Raw genomic sequence first — 23,484 nt, forward strand, 5'->3', positions numbered from 1 at the left:
ACGACATTTAGTACATTTGTGTCCCCCTAAGGATGAAGTACAGTAACTTTGGTGACCCTCTGAATTATCAGCCATCACTATCAATAGGTAAAAATTTTAATCTGTCCAATACTTTAGTTAATGTAAAAGAAAATAGCCTCTAAAACTAAGGACATTCCCATCAGCCTCAGTCGTAATGTTAATAGACAAAAGTTAATCGAGTGAAGACGGTAAAACACTGGGCCAGCTAAACAACAACACGTTAGCATTATCACAATGACTATGTTAGCCTGCTATTTGTAGGCATTTAGCTCAAAGCATGGACTGCCTAAGTGCTTAGTGCCAAGTGCCTAAGTACAGCCTCACAGAACTGCTGCTGCGGCTGTAGACTCTTAGGGCTCCATTTTAACGACCCAAAGCGCATTGGTCTGGAGCGCATGGTGTAGGTTTGTTTAAGCCTTGCTCATATCACTTTGGCATTAGTGGCGAGTTGATTATATATTGCAACTGACCAGTGAGCCCAGTCCCAGCACACGCACGCAGCAGTTGTGCAACACACAATATGCCACAAACAATCCTCCAACCTTCCAATGTTCCACTTGACTTACCCTAACATCTGAAGTGCATTTTCAGCTCACTCTGCTTGTGCGTGACAGGCATGGTGTGTTCCCGCCTATGAAGGCACATATTACTCTCTTGACAATGAACCCTTAAAATAAAAGTGAAATACTGCATCATTGACTTCAGACCAGGTTTTTGTTGGTCAATCACTTTCTGCTGCCTGAGCATAGCAAAACAATGCGCCTGACCACACCTTGCTGTAAGATTAACATATCCATGGGTGCTCAAATGGGTGCAAGTGTATTTGCTATTTAAACAACGTCAGCGCTGGATGGGAAAATGACAACTGCGTCAGTCTGAAACTAGCAAAGACACTTGGGTTGGGTTCAATGCTTTGGACTGGGTGCAAGGTCGGGGATATTAGTCTTGATTTTCTGAAAAAAAAACAAAAAAAAACAAGAACATTCTAGTCTTTGGTTGCTTCATCGTTACGTTTTTAAAGGAGCACTGGTGAGGGAAGCTACATGATGTTACAATCCAGCCAGAAGTGAAACCACTGTATACTAGGAGCTGGGTAGGTTTTTGACAAGTGGACCCATGGAGGATCATTTTTATTCTTTCAAACCACAGGGTTTGGCTGTGGATTCAAAGAGTGGAGTTGTGCCCTGGTCAAACCCTCTGCAAAGTGCGGTAATGTTGGAAATATTAGTCACTACATTCTCCCCTTTATTTCTGATGAAACATCTGTCACTGAACTACCTGACCACACACAGACACAAAGTGTCCAACCAATCACTGGCAGTAGTAGTTATGTTTTCCATCTCCTACCCACTGTCTCTCCCAGCTTCTCTGACCTCTGACCCCTGCAGGGACCAATGGGACACCCCTCTGACCACAAGTAATGCATATGCATATTAACCAACCACTTGGGCACAAAGTCTGTTCACCCATTAACATACAAAAGCCAACAGGAACTCATTATTAGCACTGCATAATTGCAGCACTCCTACACCAGCTGTTCCTCAACCTCTCTGCACACTCCAGTCACGATGACGTGCACCTGAGTGAGTAAACACATGAGAGTACACTTTACACAAGCGCAATTCTCTCTCTCTCTAGATACTGAACTAATATGACAGACATTCCAAGCTCTGCGTAATTTAATACAGATAGTTATGTTTAAGTGAAAGACGCAATGTGGAGATTCACAGATGTGATTAGGTCTGTCTCACAGGATTCATTTAGGCATGGGAGGGAATGTATACGTTAGAGGTGGCAGATGGTTTTTAAAAGTGCACATTAATTGATCATATCTAATGGCTTAATATGCGCAGGGGGAGATGGTGTAATGAATAAGAATAAGAGGGAGACAATTTACAGCTACTGCCGTAGGGCCTGCTTGCCTTACCGCTGTGAATATTGGTGCAGCGGGTTCAGGGGAGTTTGTATTTATCTGTTTGTTTTTCTCTTTCTGGGAACTGTCTCCTCCAATCTCTGTTACTCTGTTACTTTGCTATGAGGTGAGGAAAAGAAATCTAATCACAGAGAACCCGAGCAGCCTTAAAAACTTTGAAATGCAATAATAGTTTGTGTGCTTTAAAAAATAGCCGTCATCAAACACTGTAGTTGGATGTGTATTTATATTTCCATCCTGGCTGATGTTGATGGATTAGTTTGGGTTATCTGTTTACCATGCAGATTATGGAGCATCCTTTGGGAGAGGCAAGTCTGTACATGCAAAAGTGTTTCTTTTGCTTTATAGTCTGTCTCCCGGGCCTTACACCAGCCAGAAGTGATGTTTTCATTACGTCCAGATGCCACTTTGAATAAGGCTACATTCACGCTTGTCATCCGTCTGGCCCTATTCCCTGTCAATTGCCACATGCGTCTGGTTAAAAGCTCTGTATCTTATGCGTGGTCCAACAAGCGTTGTCCTGGTGAAAAGGGACACAGACAGGAAATTGGATTTCTCCGTCTCTCTAGGCACGCTGGCATATGGGTGCTCCTTGTGTCCCCGTTGCACGGTTGCTCCAATCACTTTCTCACTCGCAGCGCAACAACATAAGGCTATTAGAGCTGCCGTGCAGATGAATGTAATCCATACACAGTGCTGCAGTGAATTACAGAGCAATGTCCCTCTCTGCTGTTTCTAATGGGACTCAGCCAGCACTTCAAAGCATTTCACTCTTTAAGCAGGTGTCTGAGAAGCTGTAAGTGTGCAACTTTAATATTAGGCTAAGACAAGAACTTGAACTCAAACTGGACTGTGAAATTTCAGCCGACTTTAACATCAATGAAAATTTTGACTGCCTGTGCCATCCCATCCATTATGGTATTTTGCCATCTTATTGTAACGCACAAACGCCAATTAATCCCATGTTTGATTTGAAGCCTTTTTATAGAGTTATTCAAGGCTGTCATACTCACAGCAGGATGGCAATTAAACGCATTCACAAACCATTGAACAAGCGCTGTGTTTCTTGCACTTACACACACGCCCTCCACCTCTCAAGAACGTTGCTTTCTAAACTCACATCAAACATTGTCAGTTTAATTAGAATAAAGAAGTTGAAAATGAACTGTGAGTTCAAGATGTTCATAGTGACACTGATTTTCACTTCTTTCAACCTGCGCCAGTTTAATGCTTCAGTTGGATGCAACCACATGCTTATTTACACAATCTTGTTGTACTTCAACATAATTACCTTGTTAAGTGTGAATGTGCATCGAGAGAGGAAATGTTAAAAGAATTTTGAACAAAAGCAAACATTATAAATATCAAGTGTTCCACAACTGGGGCACAGCTCACTGGAGGATATAAAGATATAATTTTCATTTTGCATAATAGATAGCGGGAGGTACGGTGTAACTCCACTGTAAGCATTTTATTGCTGGTGTTTTTGTTGGACTTTTCTGAGGCACACATTCACTCGAGCGAGAGAGAAAAGACACTTCGAAGCCACACAGTCCTAAGTATGTTTTATGTTCGATTGCAGCGAGGAAACTAAGTGATGTTTTTAAACGATATATTCTCTCAAATGCAGTCGTTACATGCCTGATGCGGCATATAATGCTGCGGGTTTGTTTCAACACAGCAGACTCTCTATGCATACCGCTTAACATTCATCTGCTGGACAACAGAAAAACATGTGAATTATTTAACACGCTGCTGAAGTGAAAACAGCTTGGAAAGCAATATGGTCGAAAAGATGTCCCATGCTCCACATTGGTCTGCACAGCTGAGCACAGCAGGAACTCAGAGGAAGCCCAACGAAACGAGATTGAATGTGTTCGACTCGATCGACCGAACCCATAAGCATCTTAACAAGCTGCTTTGGGATGTTAGATTGAATGATCACTCATTGTCGCTTTGAAATGTGGATTAAACACTTTTGTACACACCCACTCAGCATTTTCTACTGTTGTGAAATGTTGTTCTGGCCATTAAAGATCAACTGAGTAAAGATGTACAGTACTGTGTAGTTTCAGTGAGTCCGAGTGTGAGTTCTGATATCCTCTGGCATTGTGTTTGCAGGTGCTGGCGGTGATCTGCTTGGACTGATGGCTTGATACTCACAGGAGGAATGGCTGCTGGGGAAGCTCTTGCGTCCCTCTGAGACTAGATCTGGATCCCCGGTGCACAGCATCCTCGCATTCAGTTTTCCATCTGGGAAACAGCGCTGGAAATAATCGGGCCTGGGTCTGGAAATCAAAAACAACCCACGGGATGGTTCATGTGTCGTCGGTAGAGAGAATTCCTTCTGCTTGTCAAACAATTCATTGGCCATAAATCTAGTAAGTCAAAGCTGCAATGTGATCTTCAGAGCCCACAGCTTAACATTTAGCATCACTGTCAGAGCCTGTGACGTGCTTCAGTTTGTTTAGCATACCTGCCAACAATCAACTTGATGGTGTTTGTGAAGACTCCATTAAGAGCGAGAGCCAGGGACACAGCTGGAGGTGAAGGAAGATTGACACACACACAGTCAAAATTACCATCTTACAACACAGAGGTTTATTGTTGAAGCAGATGAAAGGTTGACACAGCACTATCAATATAATTAACATTCATAAAAAACAGTAATGCTGTATTAAAAGAATTCATTTTACTATCAGAGCAATACAGGTTCTAGCAGGTTAGCCACTTTCCTAACGCACTGTACAAATAAAACAGCCAATTAGTTTCATGGGAATTTCCCTTGCAGATGGACAGATGGTCGTCAGGATTTATGTGTGAAACAGACTTTCATAATTTGTAAGCAGATGCAGTGGGAGGAAGGTTTTTCACACGGCACAAGTAACACACACACACACACACACACACACACACACACACACACACACACACACACACACACACACACAACTAGAAAATACCACCACATGATGTAGGTCTCCACTAACCTGTCCAGGATTAATTTGCAGGTGAATTTTATAATAGTTATTGCCACAATCACCTTTGACCTTTGACCACCAAAATCTAATCAGTTCATCTCTGAATCCAGGTGAATGTTTGTACCAAATTTGAAGTAATGTCATCAAAGTGTTACTGAGATATCATGTTCACAAGAATGAGACAGACAGTAAACATAATGCCACTGGCACAGAGGCATGAAAACAGACAAATGTATATATTAATGCAGGTCTAATGTTTGCCATGTTCACCATCTTAAGTTTTGTGCCTTACTATGCTACCACTTGCTTAATAGCATCAAGCACGAAGTACAGCTGAGGCTCATGGGGACGGGAATGGAGTATTGGAGGTATTAACCCATAACCCAAAGTACTGAACTAATTTGAAATTTTGGTCTGCAGGGCTTAGAGGAAAAGTCAGATCACATGCTATTACAAATCCTGAGGTATGCACATGTATGTATCAAACTAATTTCATGCCAATCAATGCAATAGCTGTTGAGATATTTCTTTCCAAGCCACAAATGCGAACCTCAAAGTGGCAGCTCTGCACACTGTGGGTGTCTGGACAAAGTTTCGTGGCAATTCATGCAATGGTTCGTGAGATATTTCATGCTGGACCAAAGTGACAGACGGATCCATAAAGCCATGCTGGTAAAAAACGAAAAACTAAAAACAGTCACCGATATGAAAGAAAAGCTGTGCACATATATAGTTTAATGCTGTCAAATACTGTTCACATATCCAATATGGAGGAAAAAGTCAAGAACCAACAGCCTATCTAACTGTGAAGCAATTACTATTAGTACTTCAGCTCAACTTTGCTAATAGGAAACAGAACTACAGTTGGTTGACAGGTAGGAATTGCACTGTAACCGTACGCTCATTTAATTAGCTGTGAAGCAAACCACTGGGGCTCATCATTAGCCAAGGCGCCTGCCCTCATAGGTTAATCCCAGAAGTCTGCAGGCCAATTGAATTCACCCCACGTTGCCAGCACTCAAATGTATTTTCTTCCCTGAGCTGCTGAGAGATGAGCAGTGTCAATGTTATTTAACAGCTTGTTAATTTGGGCAAACCCCGTGCAGATCAGATGAAAGCCCAAAATGATATATGCTCCATTTGACCGGTTCAAAAAGGAGGCCGAGCATGTATTGTATAATACGTGCCGCAGCTGCATTCGCTCACACATAGTTTAGACTCGGGAAGTTTACTGATGGTTATTAAAGTATTAATTAATTTTGTGCTGGCCCAAAGCCAAACATCGTTTTGGCAGCCTATTTGTTTGCACTTACACTTGTTTGTAAGACTCCTGGCACCAAATGAGCCAGTTCCTGTCCAGTAAGACTGAGTAGCATAGCTGACCAGACTCATAAAGGAGACATCCTCTGCTCTAAGAGCATATCTGAGATGCTGAACAGTAATGTGGCATACTCTATATATTCCTGCTGCGTGACTTTGTGCTTCCAGTTGAGCCTGGACTTCACTTCTGCTACTTTTAAAGGGTACAAGAGGAGCGGGTGTGATTGGCCATTCTTGTTGCTCGCCACAAGTGCACCTGCTGATACGGCAGTCGACTTCCTAATAGTGTATTCAACCTGCATCTGTCTCTTTGCCAAATTGCTCTGTGCTGTGCTAGGATTGTCCCCGTGCCACTGGTCAGCAAATTGACCACATTCATATGCACTTGCGCCCCAGAGTTTGAACCAGTGATTGCACTAAGGCACCGCTTCAGGAAATTAGAGACCTATTGAGTAAAGACAGGACTGCTGCCATTACAGTAACAAAGCCTTTCTCATTCAGCTTCTGAGTGCTTTGGAAGGGTTGTTGTAGACTGGTTGATTTAACAAAATCGCTCAAAGAAAAAGAATGAACAGAGACATCCCAAGTAAACTGTCTCTGTCCGAATCATCTAATGTTTTATATTCATTTACAAAACGGGTGAGAAGCACTGTGCATTCCTGGAGGATTAACGCTTTGACGCATTAGACCAAATATACAGAGACCACAAAAACTCCCATTATTGAAAACTCTCTCCTTTTCTCACTAAAAGGAAGATTACTCCTTCCCTCAAACATCAAACAATAAAGCCTTGTGCGGTGAGATCTCACAGTTAGATGATGAATAATGAAATATGAAATTATTCATGCTTTGTAACCAAAATTTAAAACAATCACTGCAGAATCATCTCTGTGTCTTTCTCCGAGGGTAGTCTTTTGGAAAATATAATCAAACTTTCAAAATGGCGTCATTATAGCCTGACTGATAGATAATCACGCAATTAAGCTGCAGGAGTTTGGGGATGATAAAGGGTTATTAGACATTATTAGACAATCCTACTAAGGGAACACTGTGTTCATTTTACACCAAAGAAAAACAAAGGCGGTGTGAAAGCAGAATGCTGTACCAAACAATAAATGCATTGTAGTAGTAAAATAAGTCCCACTGGAATTACAAGGTGAAGATCTAACTGAAAGCCTTAATTTATATTCGCGCAGTGATATCTGTTTGAAATATCGAGGACCCTCAGGGACAACTTTGAACTTAATAAATTAGCAGGAATACAGAGACAGCTTCTTTTCTGTGATTTTAGTTTGGTATGAAAAGTAAATAGGTCTGCAGGTAGATAAAAATAAGCTACGTTGTAACTGCACACGCAGCCAAATAACTGCTTTCATGATCTCTCCTTCTTATTAGGTTTAGAGATCACATTGGTTCAAAGACATTCAAAACCGTGATCCTGTAGAAACTTGTTAGAATAACAGGCTCCCTTTTACTCTTTGTTCTCTTGAGTGATTTTTGTTTTTTCCTATGCGGCCATAAAGCCTCGTAGAAGTGCTTCTCCGCAGGCAGCAATGGGCCTGTTCAACACAGCACTGTAATCTCTACACTGATACACTAAACCACCCTCTCTCTCTCTCTCCATCCGATTCATCTCTGTGTGTCTCTTTAATTGGATTTGTGTTAAACTTTCTTAATGCTCTCAGATGTGCCAAACCCCCCCGCAGGTCCCTCGACCCAGGGGAAACGGCAAACAGGAAGAAAATCAGTGTGAGAGAAATGCCCAGATGCTGGTTGAGAACTAACCAAATAGCATGAAATTTTAAATGGGTGTAAATACTCATGGCTCCTGTGATTAAGATGAACTTGGTGTGGTATCATGCTGACTGAAACAGATGTCACACAGTTAGAAGGTTTTCAGCATTAAGCACAATAAAGTTCTTATAAGTGACCAGTCAGTCCGTGCTATCAGGTTTAAAACTTGGGAAAGGTGAAAGATGGTAAAGAGCAAGAAAATCAGACAAAGAGGCGACTTCATCAAAGCTACTTAAAAATTCCATCGAATGCAGCATGTGCAGCAACTATGCCGCCATTTTAAGACCTCTCATATGTAAGACCGTGACTAACAGCAACAAATTCATGACATTTACAAGTAATTGGTTCCACATACCTAAACAAGCCTCTTTGATTTCCGTCTTGTCCGTCCTCTGAATTATCTTCACCACAAATATCACTGCCAGTGGGGTGAGGAATGAAATTGCCTGTGAGGAAATCAAGACAAAGAAATGTACAGTCATTGATGCGACATGAGGGATGAACTGCATTCCATAGGGTCTGTTTTGCAGGTTAATCGAAAAAGGACTTTCGCCTCAGGTAATGACACGAACCCATCCTTTATTCAGAGTTAATTTTAACACGGCAAACCGAGCGGCCAAACAAGCTACTTTATTGTTCAGAGTGTTTCCTGTCTGCACAAAGAAAGAATTTTGCTCGGCACTTGATAAGAGATCTGGGCCTCCTCAGCACCTAGGTAATTATTCATGCTCCAAATTATATTAATTACTTTCTGGCCAAATTCAATATATTTTCTTTCCTTACGGAACAGAGGTAGTAACAACAAAGCTTGGGTTTCACTTCCATTTTTATGACACACATATTGAATTTGCCTTGAGTGCTGTTCATCAGCTCAGCCGCCTGTAAATCTGTGTATCTCTGCCAATTATAAAGTCATTTTTGCACCTCACAATCCCCTTTGAAGTAGCTGGATTCAAACTTGTAATCACACTTGGATTCACACTCAATAAGTGCACTAACACTTACTGTCTGAATTTGAAATTAAATAATCCAGATTGTCCTTGTGACACAGGCACCGACATGGGTAGTAAGACATGTTGTATCATGAATAATATCACATTATATGCTTTTAATGTTTATGGGGCACAGTGTGGTCGCGCTCACAGGGTAAATTGTGCCACAGGTCGTCAAAAAAAAAACAACAACAAAACAATCAACATTGAAATGTTTCCTCACAAAACGGATTAAAGCAACAAATCTGAGACTCAGCAGCTGTTAGCATCAATCACCTTTGCCGAAAATGCACGCTGTGTATCAGTGACCTTTAATTCACAACCATTTCCGTCACTTTATCACTGAGGTTGTGAGGGAAGCCAGTGAGAAAAACACCTCTTTCTCTGTCAGGTTCAGACTTTAACATCTCAGAATTTATGGAGAGTGAAACAGCCCTCGGAGTCTAAGTGAATGGCACCTACACCAGAGGTGGCCTGACTTCTGTTTTATGCAGCTGTGGTTGAGAAAATTTCCATTTGCAACTTCTAACAGTGTTTTACTTACAGTTGCTCCTCTTAAACTAAAATGATACAGTGGCAATCCTGAGGGTATAATACAGTTGTCAAAGATGTGAAGGGTGATATGTAGATGAGGAAAGCAGAGGATTTGAGTTGCCATGGAAGCACTTTGAGGTATTTGAAAACATCTTAAAGTTTTGACAATGTAACGGGGTTTTGTCTCATAATATTTCACAGTCTGACACTCATATCTTTTTTTTTTTAATTAATAATGATCTTAGCATGACTTTAAATCACATTTATGGATGCTGCGTGCAGTGAACACAACATTTAAAGGCTACATACATAGTCCTTGGAGACTCTTTTGATATATCTGTTGGTATGTGAATTACTATCAGAAAACGTGGGTGGAAAATCTAAGCAGACATCTTTATATGTGTGAATCTCATTGATTTGTACCGTTCACCAAATGCCTGCTTAGAGGTCTATACTATCACTGTCAATAATGTATAGTACAAATGATTCTCAATCAACTTTCAGTTTTTGTAATACTGAGTTGCATTACATATCTATTTGTACTATTATCTATTTATACATGAACTTGGGAAGAGAAAGGATTTCCTCGAAGATGATATCTGATTTTCAGGCACAGATTTGAGGGCTGCATTCTAATATCCTGTTTACACATTCCACTATTGCACAGCTTTTGGCTATACTCAACAGAGGAGTTGCACTCAAAGATCACCGGGCCCATCAATAAAACAACAAGCATCAAGAATATTCCTGCAACTCCCATGATGAGAGAATCTGAGGGTGACTCTAAAGGCCGCACGCAGGATGATACAGTATATATCTTAATGAAGGTCAGAGTGAGTCATAATGTGGCTTCATGTAAATCCCCTCCATGGACTATTTTTAATGAACAGATAAATTCTGCTCAACTCCAGGGCCACTGTCAGAGCAATGACATTGAAGAAGCCTGACTGCTGGGTGTCATGCCTCTTACCTAAGAGGCATGTGGGTGTGGGGGCGAGGGGTCGGGGGGTGGGGGGGCTTTCTCTCCCACTCATTATTTAGAGGCCTGTCATCAGCAAAGATCCATGGACATTGAAGTTACACGCCCCTCACAACAACTCCATATCAAACCAGTGGAAGATAATTCACTCACTGTTTAATGTGGTGGAAAAAGACTTAATTACATATCAGGATATATCAATATAAGGTACATAATGCAATCCACATCAGGGCTCAATTCCTGCCCTTGAGCACCAGCACTGAAAACATATTTAGAAGATATTCATATTACAGTAGCTTTTAAAAGCAGTTTTGCTTCACCCGAGCACAGTCTACTGAGAGTGCCTGGATTATCAGGTTAATATGATCTAACTCTTCTGGTGCTGAGACGTGCTGGTAGGTGTATATTTGAACTATGGATAGAGCCAGATGAGCGCCCCCCCCCCCCCCCCCCCCCCCCGCTTCCTTTCTTTATGAAAAATTAAAATAATCTCCTGGCTCTAATATCATATTTATTGCACAGATATGAGGATATTTCCCACAATCTTCAACTGTTTTAGTATCTATTGAATCTACCACCTTTAAAATCTCATTAATCATCGTTAGGGCCTGAACGCAGACCAGCTATTTTGAATTTACTGTGCAGTTTTTAGAAACGGTTTTCTTAAACTGCTTAAATTGTTTCTCAAGAAATTCCAAGCCATTAGAAAGTGTAGACTTTTGGTAGCAGATGGAAAAAAGTTGGAATAAAGTATTTCAGGTTTTACAGGAGCTGCTTCTATTTTGTCACCCTCGGTGTTGTCATATTTTACCGTAATCACTCTTTGAAAATAAGACCAGCTAGTCTGAAAACAGTCTAAAGCAATATGTGACTCATAACAAAGAGCTCTCTAATGACCCGTGCTGTATTTTAAGTGTTTTGAGCCCGGTCACTTGCTGGAAACTGCACTGAGAGCAAAAGCAGCACAGATGCTCCAATATGTGCCGGATAGAAGTGTTTTCACAAGAGATTTTTTTTAGGTTATTTGCTCAGTGTTTACAGTATGAGCCAGAGGAAAAGTATTTTCAGGCCCTGCTGTATCTTAGAAATTCATCTCCACCGCCCACTTCTGTCCAAAAGGAGATGATATTTACATTTGACGAGCTAATGAGCGCAGTTCTGTGAGGCCCCTCTCTATCAACATGATTCAGGCCTCACCTCAACGGCGGAAACACGAGGCTTTACAGTATTGATTGTCCCAAATGGAGGATTTCTGCACCACGCAGATTAGTGGGAATTGAGCAGAGGATTTGGTTCATGTAGAATGCAATCATGACAAAATATTTAGTAGAAATCAAGGCTGTAATAAGAGGTATTCATAATTACAGCAGGTACTTACGAACATGACCCTCTTGGGAATGTGGTCTGACTCAACGAGAGGATTCTTGTAGAGCCAAAGCTCCTCTGGTTGAATCACTCTCTCAAAGGGCTCCAGGAACTCTGTAAATCTGTGGCAAAAAAAAAAAAATACACTGATCAGTTACAAACAGCAGTCTTATCAAATATCATATGACTTCTCAGTGTGCACGGACTGATTATGCTTAAATTTCGAGGACCTGTTGATTCTACCATAAGGATAAACACAAGTGAGGCCATGTGAACAGGGCGACTTCACACTGAAGAATTACTGAATGGGATTTTAGCATGCTCCTGCTTCCTCCAGCCCCACCTGGACACCAAGAGATCTGTCTGATACAACCTTGTTGTCTGTTCTCTCAACAAAGTCTTTTTGCACTTTAAAACAGTTCAATACAAACGCCTGTTCTGTTGCAAAAATATGCTACGAGATACCTCCTCGGGCCATAGAGAGCTCCAAATATTGAAAACACTGAACTCTTTTTTTTTTTACTGGGACATTGTCTTCTAGCAACAAAATGCAAAAAATAATAAACAGAAATTCTGATCTTACTCTGTGCCTCACGGTGACTGACTGAAGAAGTGGTCCATGTAAGTTTCAAAATAAATGAAAAGTACAACTGCATGCTCAGGGGCTCAAATTCTGGGATCCCTGAAAAACAATTACATTTAGCCCCAAAATAGAAAATATCTCAAATCCTCGGCGTGTTCCAGGGCCTGAGTCTAGCTCTGGTTCCCCTTAATTACCATCTCACCTCCTCTGTGCAGCTCCCCTGCCAACAGCACATTCATTATGAGAACAGACAGACTCAACAAGTTTCTTTTTAAAACTTTCTAGATCAGTGATTTCCAACCAAGGCTACTTGCACCCTAGGGGGTAATTCTGCAGTTACCTAAAAGTGATTGATAAATGGTGAATCAAATAAACGAGAAAACTAAGAACCCAAATAGATGACAGATGAGGCAGTTGCCTCAAGTTTGTTTCTTGGGTGCAGCAGTTCATTCCCCAGATGAACTGCTTCCATCTAGGTGGAAATGGTGATTGAGTAGAGCGCTCCCAAAGAACTACATGCCCTTCAGCAAGGCATTTATCACGTGTGTGCTCCAGCAGAGCTGCTCACAGGCCAGCGGCACGAGTGTGAGGATATCCTGGACGCTGTGCAGCTCCTCAGTGTGAATCTAACTGGGAGAATGTGAAGGAGGCCACTGGCTAAAAAGGCACACAAATCTTCTGCAAACCTTTCCTACATGAAAATGGATTCATGTACAGCAATTTTCCCCTCTACTTCAAGCTACAGGCAAATCAATTATACGTTTTTAATTCTCTCTGAAAGACCTAGCAGCATGCTACACTCTGTGGAGTCTCTTTTGTTGGTCAGCTGACTATGTCTCATGATGTTTTTGAAAAGGAGCAGCCTAATCAACTAACTCATTTTACACCCTGCTGAGCATACATTTACACTATGTGGTGCATAATAAATTACACTGTGCTAATGGCACAATACGCTTCATGAATTATACCATTTTCACAGATTGTCCTCTCTTCAGCTCTCATGGTCAGACGTCAGTGACAGGGAATGTTATTTCATCCCCCAGGGAGGAAAAGATGAGAGACAGAACATAGACAAATAGAGTCAGTCGAGGCGGACCCCCACCTCAACACACACACACACACACACACACACATTCACACACTTCCCCCACCTCCTCTCTTATGAACACAAACACAGAGCTCCCAGGCCATTAAATACTGCAGTGGTCTACCTGTCACTCTCCAAGGCTTATCTTGCATTCAACCCCTAACGTCTTAATGAGTTTGAGGCACACACTCCCCCAAGGTAACTATACAGATCTAATTCATCTTCATAATATTTGCTTTCATGGGTTCACATTAGAATGCACATAGCATACACAAACTCGCTGCAGTGGAGAAATAAACTCTAACTACTAATTCTGTCTGATTTTAAAGCTATAATCATTGAAAGTTTCATAAAACCTCATTTTGGATACTATTTGGCATTTTTTTCTGCAGTCATTTAGTGCTATTTACATATGTAAGTCACAACTTTAATGTTCAACATCAACCCATGCAAGGAAATAATTCATATCTGGTCTGATTTTTCGCCTGACATGAAAAATGTGATGCAGCTACAGAAATTCCACTGTGCTGCTGTGTTTTCAGATATTTCCACCATTGTTTGCTGTGGATTATAACTTTCATAAGCTCAAAATTAAAATGCCTTTTGGACTTGTAATAACATTCCTCCATCTTTTGGAGAATTTGTATTAAATCTCTGCCATCAAAGCAATACTGCCCTCAAAGGACTTCCTTTGGCTCAAGATTCAGATTGAGTTCTTTTTAACCTCATCTTCTCCTCTCCAACGATAAACTTTATTAAAAGAAGGACTCCAATATAGTTTAGGCATGCTTTTAGGGCTCCAGGCTTCAAACATCGCGCACACAGTTGGAATTAATCAAGGCTTCATCCTTGATTCCACGGATGGAAGTGCCTGGCCTTTGAGGGAATTAATTTTGCTTTATTGTAATTTACAGGCTGAGATGAAAGCAGTAGGAAGTGCATCATGCCACTGTCTGTGTGAGGAAGGAAGGACAATGTGGATCACAGTCACATTAGCAGAGTTAATGTCAGAGCTTTGAGAGGTAATGACATACACAGCATGTACCTCAATTTATCCTGCTGGGAAATAATTGTAATCACATTGATTCAGAGAGAGAGAGAGACGAAGCGAGTGGAGTGTGATGGTAAGCTGTGTCAGAGAAGAAACCCCCCCCCCCAAAAAAACAAAGAATTGGCTCATTTAGACAAAATGTTTGGTTCACAGCTAATAGAGTTAGTTTTTACACATGCATTATCTTATGGCTTTAAGTTACATTCGCTTCTCTTTCCTCTGCTCACTTCCAAGCAGAAGATCTGAACCCTACTGCTCAGTAAATGACAATGAGAGCAGGAGCTGTAGAGACAGTGAGAAGAGACAAAGATTAGGACACAGGAAGGAAAAGATGTGTTTTTCTACAAAGGCAGACTGTCATCAGTGCTGCAATGAAACCCAAGGCCCTCTGACAAGATCTGTGGACGGAACAGATGAGCTCTCTACGTGCCCGTAAACACAAGGTAAACAAAAGGTGCTGAACTCAGCACCGCCTGCTGGCTGCCCGGGGAGCACCTCGCTCTGTTTTATCAGCTTCTGTTTGCTTTGTGTCAGACATATTATTGTGCAAAGGCATACAGGCTTCTATAAGGGCCAATCCATTTTACATCACCCAACAACCCAGCAGGTCTGTTGGCATCTTTTGAAAAGCTTAAGGGATTTATAGTGGCAGGAGGGCTTCATTTTTCTGGAAATACTTGTACTACTTGGACTAATTGTAGAGGTCATTTATGCTCAGCGGACACAGGGTGTGCCTCATATAACCACATTCATTTCCATAAAGAGTAAACTCGAACTACTTTATATTCTTGGCTTTAAAGCTTTACATCTGACCTTTTCTGACTCAAGAACTTTTTTTAGCTTTTTGTCTTCATTAAAGCTCCAAAACTGGGCCAGTTTATCACCACCAACTCTTATCCATCTCCACTAGATACATAATCTGACTAGTACAGCCACAGCCAAGTAAATAAAACTGAACTATTTCTCAAGATCTCCCCACCCCCATATCCCCCTCCTCTGAAACACTTTGGTAATTTAGCACACAACAGCATTAAGAACAATATGGGACAGCTAATTTGAAAGCTCTTGATTTACAGTGCACCGTGGGCAGAATCTGTGGCTGTGGCCTGGGGAATACAGAGCGTCTGCTGTGCCACCGTGACCTGAAGTTAAAAAAAAAAAATAAAGGAAGTTGAGAAATTTTTCCTAAATGAGTTAAATATGTTGCGAAGCAATTAGGCAGGAGAGTGGAATTGCTTTGTTGGATTAACTTCAAGCTCCCATTTTCACCAAACTAAGTCTGAAAGTCTTTTGGCTGAATGTGATTGTGTTTGTGTGTGTGTGTGTGTGTGTGTGTGTGTGTGTGTGTGTGTCAGTGTACTAATGCATCAGCCTATCACAGACACATCCAAACAGAAGCTCAGTGTTTTCATCAATATTGATCATATTATATCTGTTAGCAGAGGTTGGCCAAGCAGGAGCCAAATGCCCAGAGTCATTATTAAACTACAGCATTATAGTTTTTTTTTCTTTTTCCAATTGCTAACAAGGATCGGTCAATAGTGACGCAATTTTTTTCCCAAAACTCTTCATACTTTCTGCATTACCAACACTGCACTCAAACCACCAAAATACTTCATACATGTCTCAAAGCAGAGCTCGTTAGACCACGACACTGGCAACAATATTCACTCAGAGAGCATAATTTATAACACACTGACCTAAAAAACACTAACAACAGGGAGCATTACACAAATGATGACATTTTATCTTTAAAGTTTAAATGATTTTACGGTCTTTCATTATAGAATAAGTATAACACCTCCCTCTTTATTGACTTTATTAAAGAGTGAATCAGAAACGCAGCCATCGGCTTCAGCATCCTTTATTTTTATCTTTACCTTTGCACATGGTTATTTACTTATTTTTATTTACTTAATAAAAAGCTTAAACAAAAAAAAGAAAAAACACATTACCCAAACTACAGGGCTCCATCCGTCCTGCATTTGGCCACAAATTTTCATTAACATCACATGCGTGGTGTGTGTGTGTGGTGGATGCGGAAAACAACGCCTGTGTGGAAATGCTTGTCTCACGCCTTGCAGCTGCGTCGCGTGATCTAGAGATTTACTGTCTCGCCAATTTTTTCATGTCACCAGCAAAAATAGGCAGAGAAAAAACCTGTTGATGTCCTATTGACATCATACCAACAATATTGCATAAAACCTCCACTATAGTTGTCTCTGTCTAGCCTGAATCTGGATATGATACACGCATGAAAAAGGAGGAGACAGTTTAGTTACAATTTAGTGACGCTTTCTGTTAAAAATAAATAAATAATGAAAAGAAATCCAACATTGGAGTAGCCTGTAAACTCTATGTAGAGAGAGAGCTGAGAGCAGCAGCAAAAGCAGCAGCCGGTGTGAACACACACACACGCGCTTCTCTGCAGCAGTTGAGCAACATCAGCCGCCGCGATCTCGCAACGTCGGCAGTGTGTTCCCGGCGTGATCCCGCTTCAGGAGAAGTGTTTCCACCTCCCGCATTCATGGCATGCAGTAAGGACATCTGGTCATGTGCCGAAGGTCATAAACCTTCCACCTCCACGCAGAGAAAAAGCTCTGGAGAAAGGAATAATATTGACATCCTGGGATGAGCGGCAAATGAGTCTGTGACTGCAGCAGAGTGGTGAAATGCCACATTATCCAACACACCAACAGGTAGGGGAGTTTGTTGCCCCTCGACTTCTCTCCTGCAGGTCATATAAAAAACAACTGAGCTTCTCTGCACTGTGGAAACCAGTGAATGGTTTGTGTAACAACCAACCATCACTGGACAGCACTGCACACACTGTGATGTTATAGCTCGTCTCGGGCCTTGGACATCAATGGTCGCTCTCTGTCCAATCACATTTCGTCCCCTGTGGCATAAATCCAGCATTATCCACAAAGATGAATGTTATTTCCTGGCTTCCATCTCCATTACTCTCTAAAATACAGTAAATCCACAGTCTTTTCAATTTCCTGTGCATCTAACATTACTCTGCCTTTCCTTCCCGTGGGAGGCAAACACAAAACAATCAATATTTCAAAATGTCAGTACATGTAAAAAAGCAAATGCACTGTCATATGCAGTTCAACTATCATTGAAGGATGCACATCTCGCCTGTTCCTTTTTTTTTTTGCTGGAAAATTTGAATTATGTGTGCCACTGTTGAACGCTGCAGATTTGGTTGCATCCCATGAACTGGCCTCTCTCGCATGGTTTACAACACGGTCAATAATTGTGGCTCTTATCTCATCAGAGACCATCACTCTTGGTCTTCCTCTCCTTTGTCCTCTCTGCATTCTTCCTCACCCCGCCTCTTTCCTTTCCCCAACAACCTGTCGTCCTTGATCCATGTTTCCAAAAACAATCGTTCCAATGCCATCTCCTTTTGTCTGCCTGGTAATGTGACTAAAAACAGGACACCTGGGTAGGCTTCCAGCTGAAATTGCAATCTGCTGTGTTTAGAATGATTATTACGTTATTTTACTGGAAATATTCTGCAAGGGTTTTCTATATGTTTTAATATGTTTCTGTTTTGAACGTGTTTTTAACAGTTTAAAAAAAAACGGTGCATTAGCATTTGAATACTGTTGTAGGTGGTGGAGCATGGATGAGAATAGAGTTCATACATGTGGAAAATGTGGTTATTGAATGTGTGTGTGAAAGCAATGAAAATGAAAATGATGACTTCAGTTTTGATCAATGCATAGCAATAGAAAAAAAAAACACTGTAACACTACAGCATTTATCCACAGGTGCAGGAGGCCAGGGAGCAGTGCTTAATCTGCATAGCCCACTTAACAGACAGAGCATGAGACCTTCACCTCTCGAGTGGAATGGAAAATATCACACAGCTTTTAAATGTCCTCAACACAGAGGCACAAAGCACAGCACAGGGCGAGCTGTGTGTTCGGATGTCTTACAGTTAGTTCAGGGCCTTTGTGAGTCTTGTCCTTTGTGAGTGGAAAGGGTTAAGCTGTTTTGTCACATTTTGCACCAGGGCTCCTCGACGGTATAACTGCTACAGTACTTGCTGCAATCCAGGGACACATTCAAAAGGATGCAGGTTATTGTGTCCACTCACATTTGATTGCATTTCCACTCTCAGGAGGTGCACATTTGGCAATCAGCTGAGCCACTAGGAGCTGTGTGTGTGGGTGTGTGTATGTGTGAGTGTGTGTGTGTGTGTGTGTGAGAAGTGAAGGGACTGAGAGGACAAAAACTGGAGCTGACCATCTGCCAGATCTGGGACAGAATTTGGAATGATTTTCCCCACCAGATCAGAGGTGGCCGATCATCGTCGCCTTTCTCTCAGTCTGATACCAGCCACACGACACCACTACTTATTGCTCACATCATTTAATCATAAAGCAGGGAGCTATTGAAAAGTGACTTGTAGGATTTAAAAGCTATTAAGATCAGAGGTTGTGTTGAGCCCTGAGGGAAATTCCCATCCTTCCCTGTTCAGTGCATCTTCTGGTTCATTTACTGCTGGTATATTCCCATTCCTCCTCTTACAAGCCACCAAATCCACGTTGAGCTTGGGCCTCAATATGTAATATCTAAAAAATATGTATTGATAGAAATGACAGCGAAGACGACAGATTCAAGAAGAAGTCATAAGTACAATGATATTACAGTCCAATCATTTAAATACCTTGCGCCAGATTTTCCTATGAAGGATTATATATCTCAAAATATGAGAGAATACAAGATGAGAACTTGTAGAACAAAAATCTGAAAAAGTTTGCACTTGTATAAAATATTCACACACGTTAGCCCTGTGGTTGGTGTGACCAGTCACAGTATCTCAGCACTGCACTTGCCCAAAACATGCAAAGAGGGAAGGAACCGAGGTTACCCTGGTAACCTAACGTTCTCTTTCAAACCTCGCTCAGCATCTCACTACAGGAGATACGGCCTACTAGGCTACACCCCGACCCAGGAAGGTCAACACCGCAAGCCCTCCCCATTGGTTAACACGCTATTAAGATGAATCAACACTAAAGGACAGAGGGCACCAATGAGGGCGGAGTCACATCCAGGCGATAAAACCCTAATAAAAGTGTGTGGGGATCCCCAACTAGCAGCTGCACAGACGTCACTCACAGAAATGCCCCTGAACAGGACCCACGGGGTGGCCGTTCCCCTAGTGAAATTAGCCCAACGGCCCTGCGGGGGCTGTAACCCCCTACTTTCTGCCAAAATGATTTCCTCCACTACCCAGTGTGACAGAAACTGGCAGAGCCTTCTGTCTGTGAGGAGGGGCCCGAGACACAAAGAGCTGGTTACTGCTCCTAAACCCCTTAGTTCTGTCCAAATAGATGTGTAAGGCTTGAGCAGGACACCCTCATCCTCTTCCTCTCCACCATCACGCCTCTACCCAGGTCAGGCTGATTGAACAGAGGGAGGGAATCTGCATGTGTCGTCCAGCACGTGCTTACCGAGGTCGGTTTATCCTTGGGCTTTGTCCCCTTGAGGTCACAGACACACGCGAGCAGCGCTTGCTGGTTGGCAGGTGGTAACCGCATGATCCGATGTCTGCGAGTGACGCCTGGGCGTGCTTTGCACCCATACACCTGATGCAGAGGGAATGAGGGTCCCCCCCAAGATGGTGGACCTGCAGGCAGCTGGGCAAGGGTCGGACACGACATCCCTTGCCGCCACCAGCGTTCCTCCTGGAAAATGGTATCTGCAGTATAGCTAGCTACACACCCACGCAGGAACACCATGACGTGTTAGCCTGCCACTGTGTGAGCAATGATGATTACCACCACCTGAACAAAACAAACTTTTCTTGACAAAAAGATGCAAAGCAGCTTTAATAACTCTACAATCTCAGCCACAGATATCCGCTTTCAGAGTTCAGAGACTCGACGACTGCGTCTGTGAATAGTTAAGTGGAATCAGGACAGCTGTAGAGCTCAAGTGATCTTCAGAAAGCGAGAATGCCTTGCAGGGGCTCCAGGCGGTTACAACGGGGATGAGCTGGATCATGCATCTCAGATGATTGGTCTGACCCCGACAGATACGGTGGTAGTGGAGCTTCCGAGCTTGGTCACACCAGCCACTTCCCATAGTAAGATAAAAGAGAACATGAGAGCTTGCAGAAAATATGTGAACTTGTATGTTGAAAGTTTCACTCACAGAAAAAGTGTTCTGAATGTGATATTCTTAAACATTGTGATATTCACAAATATTGTAATATTCAATGTGTCGATTGATATTTACATACACTGTAAGGCGATCTGCCACATAAATAAAAATATTGTTAAATGTTAATTCTGCCTACAGGGTTCTGACCTCCACCCTAGATCTGAAATCCACCTAAATATGGATGACATAAAACAAGATGGCGGCATACCACCGAAGAAGAGTCTGAGTCCGCCATGCAGCGTGTCCATTGTAGCTGTAGCCCGCACCTATCCCTGGCTCCGTGAACCGTCCGCAGTTTATGGGTACATATTCAGGCCTACCTTCCTTCCTTCCTCGGCAGCCTCCAACCAGCCCGGACCACGGCAGTGCAAAGGAAATCAAAACTTCGCCCCGGCTTTAAAGTCCTGCATGATCGAAGGAAACACCTGTCGGCACCGGAGGTAAGTCCGACAACGTCAGGGATTTTTGGGGTTCACTTTTTGTCAAAGATCGACTTCAAATTTGTTCAGGAGTAGGATTCACTCTGTTAGAAATGTGCTGAAATGAACGAACACTGTCAAAGATCCCACTTTGACTTATTTTGAGAAGAGGAATTGCTCTTGGGGAGGAAAGACTGAACTGAACTGTTTTGTGACCAGAGATCCACTTTTGTTTTGTTGGGAAGAGGTGTCACTCGGTGGAAAATTTAAGTAACGGGTCTGGTCACATTCAATTCTTGTTGGTTATTCATGATTCCTTGAAACTTTTGAGAGACTTTTCCTTTTTGCTCGGCTTTCTCATTTTCACAGCTGCAAGTGAAAGTTTGGCCACAAATTAATCACAACAACAGGTTGAAAAGTCGAGGTGTGCAGATTCATCGTTTTGTGATGCCAGAAAGGACATTTGTGGTCTTGCAGCGACAGATTCAAGAGGTTGCAATAACAAAGTTGTGGTTGTACTTGAAAATGGACTCAAGTAAAAGCAACATAACTATGAGTAAATGTGGCTTACAAGTCTTCTGCTGCCATAGAGAATGTGAAAGTACTTCATGCCATGTGTCATGGTGGGATGGGGCACCATCTTGTGAGGAACATGCTCTGTTTACCTGTGTTGTTTAAATTATTGAATTATTGAAATGTGATCTCCACTGGTAGATATTAAATTGCAATACCAAGCAACAGTAATTGCACAAACTAGTGATAAATAACATAGATCCATATGATTGGCAGCCCAAGACTAGATAACAGACCCCGATGCACTAACTGGATAATTCACACTTGACATTGCGAATTATCTAGGTTTTGAACTGAGTGCATACACTTTGCATGAGTTTTAAAGTTTTAAACGCCTAGAGGCTTGTGAACAGTTTTGCAGTGGCTGGGTGCAAGATTTACTAATTCACAAGCCGGCAAACATAGTCATATTCACAAAGAAAAGATGGCACTTCTCTTTTTGGCCCAATTAATAAGCCAAACAAAATATAAAACTTTCAAAAACATTTAGCTGTGATTATTTCATTGAGTCATAGGCAGTGGTTTCGATCAGTTGCATTATTAAAAAGATTAAAAGATCTGATAGACCTTGTTAAATAATCCAGTGGGCAGATATGTTTAGCAGAATAGAAATGGATGAAGACATGATTTTACTGGTTAGTCCCAATGTGTGTGCATAAAAAGAAGATACAGGTTTGTATGCAGAAAGGCAGCGGGATTGTCACAACACAGCGCATAAACAAAATGATGATCAGTTACCCAAGATTCAACACAATGTGACTTCACATTCCCTATTGTATTGAAGTAAATATCAATCTCCACATTTGTCAATAATACAATATCGCATTCAGAACACATTTTCTAAGAGTGAAAATAAGTCCATATTTTTTCTACAAGGTCTTGTGTTTAGTTTTTTTTCTGTGACTTCAAATTCAGCTCACATTTGTATATTCTAACCAAGTGAAAATGTAAACACACGAGTTCAGAATTTGTTTCTACAATCCCTCACGTCACAAGTTATTGAGCAGTTTGCTTCATCTTTACCTTCTCCCAGTTTACAGGACATTACTCAAATCTATACTCGCCTTCAGTATTTCAGCATGGTTAAACATCCTCACCGCCAAACACAAAAACAAAGCTTTCCCGCATCAGCCCAGCAAAATAATTGGATCATCCCAAAGTCCCCTATCTGAGCTGTACACTCTGTGTTTAATCAGGAAGGCCACTCTGATCTGAATCCTCTCACACCCTAGCAATCCTCCCAGTTACTGCCATAAGGTCAATACTAAAAAAGTCCCACTGGCCAAGAAAAACCGAAAAAAGAAAAAATCCTTTCTTCAATTTTGTGATCATCACGCTGAATTAATTAAAATAGGAAATATACTCTGACATGTTTAACACTGTTCTTGTCAGTTGTAGTTTTAACAATTTTTTTGTCCTATTCTATGTGTATGCAAGTGTGTGTTTGAAAATGTGTGTTTGTTGTTGAGCCTTGTCAAAGAAAACTTAATTAGAGACGGACAATAGTTATTCTTATCCTATCTTATCATAAGACATATGAAAAGACAAAATGGTGAAGAAGACTATCGGCGGCTCTTTGGATCCTGGCCCAGTATGTCCCAGTGGTGGCTGGCGCTCAGACAAGACTGTTCTGGAGTGGCGAAATCAGCAATATACTGCCCAGACAGCC

The 23,484-nt window shown here is 41.7% G+C and overlaps 1 protein-coding gene across 3 annotated transcripts in view; it reads right to left on the reverse strand.

Annotated features, from left to right (window-relative positions):
- The window catches only part of plpp4 (phospholipid phosphatase 4), a 49,033-nt gene that overhangs the window by 9,533 nt on the left and 16,016 nt on the right, over nt 1–23,484 (reverse strand). For 2 of the 3 annotated variants that reach the window (XM_056396391.1, XM_056396390.1), the window contains exons 2-5: nt 11,933–12,041; nt 8,405–8,495; nt 4,431–4,494; nt 4,118–4,242 (exon numbers count right to left, since the gene is read on the reverse strand). In XM_056396391.1, the coding sequence (XP_056252366.1) occupies nt 4,118–4,242; nt 4,431–4,494; nt 8,405–8,495; nt 11,933–12,041 (389 nt within the window). Of the gene's footprint in view, nt 1–4,117; nt 4,243–4,430; nt 4,495–8,404; nt 8,496–11,932; nt 12,042–21,031; nt 21,437–23,484 lie in introns of those variants that run through there. The other variant, XM_056396393.1, reaches the window with a different exon arrangement.

Source organism: Seriola aureovittata, chromosome 14 (genome assembly GCF_021018895.1).
Source record: "Seriola aureovittata isolate HTS-2021-v1 ecotype China chromosome 14, ASM2101889v1, whole genome shotgun sequence".
NCBI classification, from domain to species: domain Eukaryota; kingdom Metazoa; phylum Chordata; class Actinopteri; order Carangiformes; family Carangidae; genus Seriola; species Seriola aureovittata.